Source organism: Euprymna scolopes, chromosome 43 (genome assembly GCF_053919585.1).
Source record: "Euprymna scolopes isolate OS-2025 chromosome 43, ASM5391958v1, whole genome shotgun sequence".
NCBI classification, from domain to species: Eukaryota; Metazoa; Mollusca; class Cephalopoda; order Sepiida; family Sepiolidae; genus Euprymna; species Euprymna scolopes.
Genome location: NC_136524.1, coordinates 51172240 through 51184864, shown reverse-complemented (window position 1 = coordinate 51184864; position 12625 = coordinate 51172240). Strand labels below are relative to the sequence as shown.

The 12625-nt window shown below is 34.7% G+C and overlaps 1 protein-coding gene and 1 pseudogene across 5 annotated transcripts in view; both read right to left on the bottom strand.

Moving 5' to 3' along the window:
• LOC145268346 (uncharacterized) overlaps positions 1 to 12625 on the bottom strand; it is a 306384-nt gene that overhangs the window by 63256 nt on the left and 230503 nt on the right. For all 5 annotated transcript variants that reach the window (XM_080123859.1, XM_080123860.1, XM_080123858.1 and 2 more), the window contains 2 exons: positions 8771 to 8809; positions 407 to 462 (listed from right to left, as the gene is read on the bottom strand). In XM_080123859.1, coding sequence (XP_079979985.1) covers positions 407 to 462; positions 8771 to 8809 — 95 coding nt within the window. The remainder of the gene's footprint in view (positions 1 to 406; positions 463 to 8770; positions 8810 to 12625) is intronic.
• LOC145268468 (U2 spliceosomal RNA) lies at positions 6613 to 6728 on the bottom strand (annotated as a pseudogene).

Below are 12625 nucleotides of genomic sequence, written 5' to 3'. Positions count from 1 at the left end.
AGCCACAATACCTCACAAGAATAGCATTGCATTAGACCCCAGATGGCAAAAGGAAGAGAGGAAGGCTGAGAGCCACTTGGAGAAGAACGATGGAAAGGGAGAGGAAAGCTATGCAGTATTCTTGGGGTTCACTGGCTAGGCTGGCTCAGGATAAGCGAGGGGAAGGGGATTTGTTGCTGCCCAACACACCACTGGGTATAATGGATGATGATGATGATGATGATGATGATGATGATGATGATGATGATGATGATGCTTCTCCTGTCAACAAAAATCCTCACCTAATGAAAGAAATATCAAGGAACCAGCTCAAAAAGGTACTCATCGTGGTAGAGTACGAGTTTGGGACACAAAAATTGCAAACATAACAAAGGAATTATTCAAAAAAATTAAAAATGGTACTTACGATGTTGGTATCTTCCTTGTATAATGAATGGGGTTTGGTAAACAGATATGTATTGGCTGCAGAAATGAAAATAAATTTTTAACTTTTACTGCGCACGCAAATTTAAATAATAATAATTAAGAAAAAACAACAATACTACTACTACTACTTACTACTACTACTCCTGCTACTACTACTACTAATAATAATAATAATAATGATATTAACAATAACAAAATAATACTAACAACAACAATACTATTACTATTAATAATAATAGTAATAACAATGCTACTACTAATAATAATGATAATAACAAACACTACTACTATTACTACTACTACTACTAATAATAATCAAAACAATAATATTACTACTACTACTACTAATAATAATAATAATAATAATAATAACTTCTTTTTAATCAATAATAATAATAATAATAATAATCACAACAATGATGTAACTACTACTACTTCTAATGATAATAATAATATTAATAATATTAATACTAATAATATTAATAATAATACCTGAGAGAATTGGAAAGGAATACCTCAGGAGAACAAGAAAACTCCTGGAACCGAAATTATATAGCAGAAACCTAATAAAAGGTATAAATACATGGGCAGTATCACTAGTAAGATACTCTGGACCGTTTATAGGGTGGACAAAAGAAGAAATGAGACAGCTCGATCAGAAGACCAGGAAACTCATGACCATGCATAATGCACTACACCCGAAAGGACGATACTGGCAGACTCTACATGAAAAGGAAAGACGGTGGGAGAGGACTGATCTGTTTAGAAGACTGTGTGGATGACACAAAAAAAAAAGAACTAGAAAATACATAATGCAAAACACTGAAAGGATAATTATGGCAGCGAGAGACACTGAAAAAAACAACAAAACAGAAAATAGAGAGACAAATGACAAAATGAGAAAAGAAAAATGTGAAGCGAAACAACTCCACGGAAGATTCATAAGAATGACAAAAGATGAGAATAACGAAAACACCTGGACATGGAGGCGAAAAGGACATATAAACCGAATCTCTAATAACTGCAGCATAAGATAACTCGATAAGAACCAACCATATCAATGCAAAGATCGATAAAACACAAGAAAACAACAAATGCAGACTCTGTGGACAAAGAGACAAAACGATAAACCATATAGTAAGTGAATGCAGCAAACTGGCCCAAAAGGAATTAAAAAACAGGCACGACCAAGTGGGGAGGGCCGTGCACTGGGAATTGTGCAAATGGCTGCATTTTGAATGTACAGACAAATGGTACAAGCATAAACCCGCAACAGTACTCGAAAATGAGAACCACAAAATCCTATGGGACATGGACATGCAAATGGGCAAACACATCCAAACAAGAAGACCAGATGTTGTAATAATTAACAAGATCAACCATCTCAGCAAAAATAAACTTCTTAGTGACACACAATATGGTTTCAGTTCTGCTAGATCTACAGCAGACGTGCTTACAGTTATATCTCATAGGATTAGTGAATCTCTCAATGGAGGCAACCTTTCTAGGGCAATTGCTCTTGACATATCAAAGGCTTTTGATAAGGTATGGCATAATGGTTTACTTCACAAGATCTCCTGCTATGATATAGCTGGAAATGTTTTCTCAATTATTAAATCATTTCTCTCTGATAGGTTCATAAGAGTAGTAGTTGATGGGCAAAAATCAGAAGCTCACAGTATAAATGCTGGAGTCCCTCAGGGGTCCATCCTGGGCCCAACTCTTTTCCTGATCTACATTAATGATCTTCCAAACAACGTCCTTACATCATTTGTAGACATTTATCCTGATGACACTACCATCTATGGTAGCACATCTAAGACCGTAAATGACCAAGTTCTCTCCGATTCTCTCTCCTCTGATCTTAAGCATGTGGCAAAATGGGGACAGGAGTGGCTGGTTACTTTTAATGCATCAAAAACCAAGCTTCTATCTTTACATCACCAACGCTCTGATCCCCATCTGGCATCAATTGAAATGAATGGCTCTCGTCTTGGGGAGGCCTCATGTTTTGACAAGCTTCTGGTCTTGACCTTTACTCCTGATCTTAAATGGAACATGTACATCAAATCTGTTGCCAAGGTCGCTGGAAAAATGGTGGGATCCTTCTATCAATACAGTAGATAGCTCACTGCTAATGCGATTCTCTATCTATATAAGAGCCAGGTATGTCCAAGGATGGAGTACTGTTGCCACATCTGGGCAGGAGCTGCTAGAAAGGATTGGTCCTGCCTTGATAGAGTTCAAAATAGACTTTGTAGCCTCTATCTCACAGAAGAGATGTTGCGAGTTTGTCTCTGCTTTATCGTTATTTTCATGGCAAGTGCTCGACTGAGCTTCAATCTATGGTCCCCTCTCGCCAAACTTTCACAAGAAACACCTGTCTAGCTGAAAACACTATCAATAATTCCCACCACTCTTTATTTGTGCCTAAACCTAAACGTAGATTCCATGAGCAAAGCTTCTTTCTTAGAAGTGCACGCCTGTGGAATTGTCTTCCGTTTTTCTGCTTTCCAGCTGACTACAATATGGTTGTCTTCAAGACCAACGTAAACAAGTTCTTAATGAGCCATTCCATATAAGTTAACAAATTTACAGAATTTCCATTACTAACGATTACTATATTGTCCACTTGACTATTGTACACTCTTAACCCTTATCCTCGAGTGGTCTCTTGGCATTGATAAGAGGTTAACCCTATGTAAAAAAAAGAAACAAGAAAGAAAAATCCTGTCAAATCGTAGATTTTGCTGTCCCAGCTGACCACAGAGTGAGTATAAAATAAAAGGAGAAACAAAGCAAATACACAGAGCTAGCCAGAGAGTTAAAAGGGATTTGGATGATGAAGAAAATCAAAATAATACCGATAATAGTAGGAGCACTAGGAACAATTCCGAAAAACTTTGAAAAAAGAATGGGAGAAATCGGAATCAGAGGAATGGCTGCAAAAATACAACGACTAACGATTATGAAAACGGCTGACATATTAAGGAAAACCCTTGAATGCGGAGAATAATTCAAGAATACAATATAATGAAGAAGTGTTACAGGGAATGAAGAACACTGAAGCTGCATATCTACAAGTTCTACGCCCCCCCCATCACGCAACCCCTCCCATTGTCTCATCACCATCCCCATTCCCCCCAAAAAAGTGATATCAAAGAGCCGAGAAGGGTCAAGGAGGATGGAAAGACCGAGGAGAGAGCACTGACCAGACCTCTACTGGACAAGTGCTAAGAGAACTAGGATCTTGGGGAGGCTTAGTTCCACTCAAATTCCAGTATAGACCAATTGCCGCTACCAGCAAGAAATCAATGGTAAGAGGCTGTTGCGATGACACAAATTTATTTGAAAATGCTATCGAAGGAGGTGAAGATAGCTGGACGTCTGGGGAGACTTGTTGTCACTCAGCTTCCAGAGACACAACAGGTTTCCAATCAGATCGTTTGTTGACTTGTGTGAAAGCTCCATGTGAGCCAATAATAATAATAATAATAATAATAATAATAATAATAATAATAATAACAACTAGCGGGACCTTTGGAAATGTAATATATTGTTGCTGGCTATGCTGTGAGCGTTCTGTTCAGTATGAATGAAGGCACAATAATATTATTCTAGTTTTTTATTAAAACTGTACTGCCCCCTTACTAAAATAATAATTTTGATATATTTCATGGGCTGATTATTTCATTACAAACACACCGGTCAATTAACTCGCATTTTATCATTTTTCATAATTATTGAATATGTTACTATGTCCGACAATAATTTTTCATAATTTCAACCCACATTATCGCCCCTCCCTTTACTAAAATATTAAATTTGATATATTGTATCGGTTGATTATTTTATATAAAAAAAACACAACTATCAATTAACTCACATTTCATCATTTTTAATAATTCTTGGATATGGTACTAATTTTGACAATAATTTTTCATCATTTAAACTCACCATATCGGGCACCTTACTAAAATAATAACTTTGATATATTGTCTAGGCTGATTATTTCATTTCAAACACACACATCAATCAACTCACATTTCATCATTTTTCGTAATTCTTGGATATGTTACTAATTTCGACAATCATTTTTCATAATTTATACCCATATTATCGCCCCCTCCTTAATAAAATAATAACTTTAAAATATTGTCTGGGCTTATTATTTTATTACAGACACTAATGCATCATCATCCTTATCGCCCTCTCTTACTAATACATGAAATCATATTTAATCATTTTTCATAATTCTTTGATATGTTACTTATTTCGACAATCATTTTTCATAATTTTAACCCACATTTTTGCCCTTCCCTCTTTACTATATAATAACTTTGATATATTATCTAGGCTGATTATTTCCTGACAAACACACCAATCAATTAACTAATATTTCATAATTTTTTTCGTAATTCTTGGATATGTTACTAATTTCGACAATAATTTTTTTATAATTTAAGCCCTCCTTATCTCCTTCGCCCTCTCTTACTAACATAATTACTTTGATATATTTCCTGGGTTGATTATTATAAATACACAATCGATTAACTCACATTTAATCTTTGTTCTTAATCCTGGATATGTTACTAATTTCGACAATAATTTTTATAATTAAAACCCCACATTATGCCTCTCCCTCCTACTTATATAATATATTTGATATATTGTCTGGGCTTATTATATCATTACAAACACACCAATCAAGTAACTCACATTTCATCAGTTTTCATAATTCTTGGATATGTTACTTATTTCGACAATAATTTTCATAACTTTAACCCACTATGTTGCTCCCTCTTACTTAAATAATAACTTTGATATACTGCCAGGGCTGATTGCTTCATTACGAACAAATCAATCAGTTCTGGGTATTCTCAGAGTATATATGTTTCACCTATCTTATCCAATAACGCCACATATTCTGCTAATATATATCATTCACCTATCTCATTCGATCCAGGGCGACGCTGGGTATTTTGCTACTATATGTTTTCCACCTATCTCATTCAATACTGAGCGACGTTTTCTGATAGTATATATTTGCACATCTCATTTAATCCCGCGACTGACTTCATGTCCGCCACCCCACTGTTGAAAATATACATTAAATAAAGTAATGTTTTAATCGTAAACTGTTTCAACCATTTCCGGGACTGACTTTATATCCCAAACCCGCTGCTAAAAGTATACATGAAATAATGTAATGTTTAAATAGTAAACTGTTTCAGTCATTTCTGGAACTGACTTATAATCCCCACCCCACTGTTGAAAATATACATGAAATAAAGTAATCGTAAACTTTTTCAGCCATTGCCGGGACCGACTTCTTATCTCCCATCCTATTGTTAAAAATATACATTAAATAAAGTAATGTCCAAAACATAAATGGTTGCAGCCATTTCCGGATCCGACTTCATATTTCCTACCTCAATGTTAAAAATATACATTAAATAAAGTAATGTGTAATGCGTAAACGGTTTCACCCATTTTCGGGACTGATTTAATATCCCCCACCCCACTGTTAAAAATATACATGAAATAAAGTAATGTTTAAATTGTAAACAGTTTGAGTAATTTCCGGGACTGACTTCATATCCCGTAACCCACTGCTTAAAATATACTTGGAATAAAGTAATGTTTAAATCATAAACTGTTTCAGCAGCTTTTCGAAAGTAATACATACAACGATTAACACGGTTAGGGATTAGGCAACCATTGCTTCAACATGAATGTCTGGGTGTAGTATCAGTTGCAGCATTCCAGTGACTTAAATCCCCCCTTTTTTGATCTTGGTTAATCGAGGAGAAATCCTTCATTACTGATACAATTTTAATTTTTGTTATTGACCAGAGTTCCCCTTTTGGGGAGCTGGTTTCCCCCTAAATTTTTAACCGACCTCATGTCCAATTCCGTCCTTGTAGGGAGGCAAGTAAACAAACAAAAAAATAATCAGAACGGACATTTTCCAGGGCATTTTATAATTAATCAGAAGTGACATTTCCAGGGCATTTTGTAATTAAATCAGAAATAATTTTTTTTTTTACTTTTTTAATATTTGTTACATTAATCTAATAATAATTTAATAATGATTTAATATTTCTTACATTAAACATAGTACCTATTCACGATGCCTCCCTACGGGATAGATTTAGACACTAGAGTCGTTTTTTAATGTGGAGAAAAAATTGTCTTAGTCGTAAAGGATTTCTCTTCCACTGAGAGAGAAGAAATTGAAATGCAACACCTGAAGAACAGATACTACACGTTGATCTTAGCCAAAAGGCCAAGAAAGACAAAGCATTTTTATTAGCTTTGCCTCAACAGTGACACCAATTTTTTTTTATATAATTCAAAAGGGTGACAAGGTTTATTTGGAATATTCCACTTTCCTTTTTTTAGGGATGCACAGCATGATAACGGACGGAGCGATAAGCGTAATAATATAATGATGATGATGATAACAACAACAACAACAACAACAACAACAACAGACTGTTGGAGGATAACCAAAAGTTTCTTTTTAATCAATTAGAAGGAATTGAAAGAAGGAACGGCGTTATACGTGATGCTGCCGAATCTCGAGTATTCTGGAAAGGCATTTGGGAAAAGAAAGTAAAACATCAAAATGATGCAGAATGGATAAAAAAAAATGTTGAAAGGTAAATGTCCTCTTAAATAGAATGACAAATGAACATAACAGTCACCATTGAGATGCTGAAGGTGAAGGCTGAAAGCTTTCAAATTTGAAAGCGTCTGTACCTGACGGAGTCTAGAGATACTGGTTCCAAAAAATCTTTCAGCTCTTCACCCATTTCTTATAACAATGCTAAACGACTGTTGGACGACAAGTAGCTCCCTTGAATGGCCAACGAACCACAAAATTTTAAGCTAACTATCTATCTCCCCCCTCCAAAAAAATAGTTGTAGTGTTGACATCGACTAGCATCACACCAAATAGTCCAGAAGGGTCAAGGATGACGGAGAGAATGAGAAAGCACTAACTGGACCTCCGCTGGATGAGTGTGAAGAAAACAGACTTTGGGGTGGCTTATTGCTACCCAAATTCTAGTGAAGATCAATGGTCATTGCCAACGGGAAATAAATTGTAAACAGCTATTGTAATAATGCACATTCATTTGCAAAGGTTATCAAAAGAGATGGAGAGTACTAGAAATCTAGGGAGATGTTTTGTCACCCAGACTCCAGGGAACACCACCAATTGATGTCAATGAGTAATCTATGATAATGAGCTGTCAGAAAACTCCTAGTGAAAAAAATTGCAACACTACATGAAAGACTAATTCAAAACCTGAAAAGATGTATCTACGATGCAGAAGTGCCAGAATGGATGACCAATGAATGGTACTACAGGCCAATAACATGCTTACCTACCATGTGGAAATACTAAAAGCACAACTGAGAGAACAAATTTACCACTCCTTTACTAATTGTGAACTACTTCTTGAGGAACAAAAAGGATGCTGAAAAGGAAAAAGAACACATGATTAGACCAAACGATCCGGAAGGAGGTAAAAAGTAGGAAAGAAAACATAGCCATGGCATGGATCAACTACAAGAAAGCATACAACAGGATCCCGCAAACATGGAGAATTTGAATACCTGAGAATATATAAGATACCAAACAAGATTATTAATTTGATTGAAAAGACAATAAGAACATGAAAACTTGAATTGACAGCTGATGAACAATAAATAACAACAACAAAAAATGTTCGCTATTACCACTACTGTTCATCATAGCCATGATGCCCCTTAATAATGTCTAAGAAAGTGCCAAGCCGTGTACAAGTTCACTACTGCAGATGAAAGAATGAACCATCTAATGTACATGGATTACTTGAAATTTTTTGTAAGAAACAAAAAGGAACTATAAACGCTAATAAACTCAATCAGAATCTTCAGGCAGGATATCCGAATGGAATTCGGTACGGAAAAAAGTGAACTGTTGATTGTGAGAAGGGGAAAACTAGAAGCGATGGAAGATATGGAACTACTATATTATTTTCTGTTAACCTGGAAGCTGGTTACAGTTTTTCCCTATTATTTTCTTTTATCCCTAGAAGAGTTTATTATTTTTCTACATCATTTTCTGTTAACCCTGATATTGGTTACAGTTTAACACCATCATTTCCTGTTGTCCATGATACTGGCTAAAACATTTCCATCATAATTTTATGTTATCCCTGATACTGGTTACAGTTTTTCCTAATATTTTCTATTACCTCTGATAATGCTTACATTTTTTTCATCATTTTTATTTCATGCTAGCCCAGATACTTGTTACAACAAATATCATAATAAAATCGATAATACTTACATCATACTTTTTCGTTTCAATTTGTTTGACGAATCTCAACTGAAAAATAAACAAACATTATTGAAACGAAGTATTGCAGTTAACACAGAAAAATAATAAATGATAAATACACAAAAGAAGTTTCGTTTCATTTCCTTAGGATGGGATTCCATGTTTTCATTCAAAAATAAATTTCTGCTTTGTAATAAAACTTTGAAGCAAACTATTCTTAGTCACGGAGCCAGGCTGCCTGCTGTCTCTAATTGTTTTTCTTTTTTCCCTCGCTGCTATTTAAAAAAAAAATTTTAACGGCTGGTGGTTGCTTAATACCCTTACTACACCATTTCTCTCCACCCGTTCTTGACATTCCGATAGCTGTTCTTACAATGAGGAGTTGGGGGTGTCTATTTCGAAAGCCGTTTGTAGCATGAGGAGGTTGGGGTTGGGAAGCAGCGGCAACAATAACAACGACACAATAATTTTTTTTAGAGGGGACACGACGCTTCTACCGGGCAATGCCAGTTAGCGGATACTGCTAGTATATATATATATATATATATATATATATATATATATATATATATATATATATATATATATATATATTCTCAAAATCTCTGGCCTTAATGGAGGAAAGACTAAAACTTGCTAATATGATTTCAAATGATCTGAAATAACAGCAAGGGGGACTTGATTCCAAACTTTTTTTATTATTCTTAATGCTTGTCTATAGATTTGGTAAAATAAATATAGGTTAAACTAGTTCTATATTTCAATTTATATATTTAACATATATTTATTTTAGCAAATCTAAAGATAAGCATTAAGAATAATCCAAAAAATTCGGAATCAAGTCTCCCCTCGCTGTTATTTCAGATCATTTGAAACCATATTAATAAGTTTTAGTCTTTCTTCCATCAAGGCCAGAGGTTTTTTGCGGGAAAATATTAGATGTTATCTCAAGTATTCTAACCAAGAGATATTCTTAAGATTGTGTGTATGTGTGTGTATGTCCAAAGCGAGGAATGGATTGGACAGAGGAAAAATGGGGGTTTAAGAGAAGGACGAGGAAAAGAGAGAGGAGGAAGAAGAGAAAGATAGAGAACCAGATAGAGAGAGGCAAAGAAATAGAAGTTTTAATAGACGAAATCTTACAATTTTTCTTGGTCAACGCAGGGTAGATCTGCTAACAAAGAACAAAAGATAGAATCGTTTTAATTTAACTTTTTTTTTTTTTTTTTTTTTACTATTTTGACTTTAAGTTGATAGCCTGCTTAAACAGAAATCAATTTACTCTATAAAATTATGTTAGCCGGATTTTGAAAGTTAGATCTAAATAGCATTTAAGCTAACTAATTGTTGTGGGGACTTACCCATTCACTCATAATGGGCTCTTCTAACCATTATAAGAACCCTGAGTTTTAAAACTCTCGTAGGAGAATTATCATGACCTAACACAAGATTACATACTGTCTAGCTATACAGTAGGTAAATATCGACAACCTTTCTTTGTATTCACATTCTTGTACAATATATTCTTTCTACCTAAATCTGTTGTTTCAAGACTTTCTTTATGACACTTTATTAGGGTCACAACACTAAACAAACTTTTGATTTGTTAATTTCAGTTGTTATTGTTGTACTATGTTATTTGTTATCTATTAACATACTTTGTACAAGTTTTATATATATATATATATATATATATATATATATATATATATATATATATATATATATATATATATATATATATATATCCGGCAGTTTTCTCAAATATGGATATTCTTTTTCATCACCTTAAAAGAAAAATAAGCCCTTATTAAATAACTTTTATTTTTTAGTAAGATTTTCTAACTTGCATTTTGCTTTTTTATAAAAAATGATCAAGCACAACATAGCCCCATTGTAGCCCAAGATGGAAAGAATGATTAAGAGGTGGATGTAGTTTGCTTGAAGCATTGTATAGTATATAGTTAAATGAAATGTGTAGAAGGCGGTACAATGCAGAGGTAACGTAAAGACACAAGCTGAAGCAGGTGAGAAAGTTTTATTAATGCAACTTACAAATACATGTGTACATATTCATGTATTTCATATGCACAATATACTTATATTTGCACCGTGATTACCTGGGAAAGTCGGTCTGATGGTATATCTGTGTTGTATAATATTTCGAGAAAGATCTCATCGTCAGATATTTATTTGACTTTGGTTCAAACGTGCTGTTGTATATAACACGGATATACCACCAGACCGACTCTCCCAGGTGATCACGGTGCAAATATAAATATAATGTGTATAAGAAAGACATCAATATATACACATGTATTTGTAAGTTGTATTAATAAAACTTTCTCACCTGCTTCAGTTTGTGTCTTTCCATTATCTGTGCATTGTACCGTCTTCTACACATTTCATTTAAAAGAATGATGTTTCTAGCCATCCTATAGTGAGAATGGCGATGTGGGTTTTACGACTTGACAAGGTCTATGGGATTCGGTCTACTTCAGTCTGCTTTAAACATCAGCTTAAAATGAGGATCAGATGCAATTAGAGGAGTTTAGTAGGAAGTGGGTGTGTGAGACTAGTTTGTGCATCCGACCAGGAGTTGGGTAGGAGTTCCTGTTTCCTCCATATGCATGGTCCTGTGCATCCTACAGCTCAAATTTTAAATACCCTTAGCTAGTGGGGTAAATGAGTTATGACCTAGTTTTGTTTTCTGGCAAAAGAAATCCTCCAAAGGTGATCACTCCCCACATTTGTTTTGACCCCCCCTTCCCCTAGTCACCCTTAAAATGTATTATATCTTGGAGGACATATTCCACCTCGTTTTGTTTTATTTTTAACGTCACACTTATCACTCCCACTTCAATTTCAACTCCCATCTAGGGACCTACCTACGTTTTTTTTTTTTTTTTGGAGCACCCTGAAAATAGTGGACAGCCTAACACCTAGCAGAGGGTAAGGAGGACCCAACTGACCTACTTTTTCCCCCTTTCTTTTTTAATGTCTGTAAATGTTGTCCCAATCTCCATGGTGATTTTTTTTAATAAAATTATTTCATAAAACAAATTGGGGATCATTAATCAGTGCAAGTCTACAAAAGCAGTGTCTCAAATACCTAGCCTCGTTTTCATCTCGAAAAATTGAGGTCACGTGTTACTAGCTGACCGACGTCACATCAAATGGCATAACCTTCTTCTTTTTGATCAGAACGGTCTTTCAATTAACCCCGCCTTCCGCTATTAAATGTCAACCAGAAAGAAATAAACTTTTAAAATGTTTTTAAGATTTTCCTCCCCCTACACTATTATTTTTATTTAGAAACAATAGATTCTTTTTTTTTTAATCTTTAACTAGCATGGGTGCCCGGCGTTGCCCGGGTGTTTGGAGGTGTATGCTGAGCAAAAAAAAGGTCAATTTTTTTAACTTTGACCCGTATTATGACCCCTTAACATTTATTGTTTTGGGCTCAACTCAAGTTATTAAGTTAGATCCATGTCCAATGAACCTATATCTAAAATTTCAAGTGTTTAGACCCAAAATTGGTGGAGGAGTTTGGTAGAGTTCTCAAAGGTCAAATCGTTGAACTTTGTCCCCTTAACAGTAAAATTTCTAGCCGAAAACCAATCACACGGATTTTCCCAAATCTCAGTACCCTGTATATAAAATATCGAGTCTGTAGACTAAAAATTGACAGTTATTGCATAGGGAAATGTACACACACAGACACACAGACACATACATAGACACGTTCACTTTTATATATACTAGTATTTCAGCCCGGCGTTGCCCGGGTGTTTGGAATGTATGTTGAGCAAAGAAAAAAAACAAAAAAGAACGCCAATGTTTTAAACTTTGCCCCTATTATGA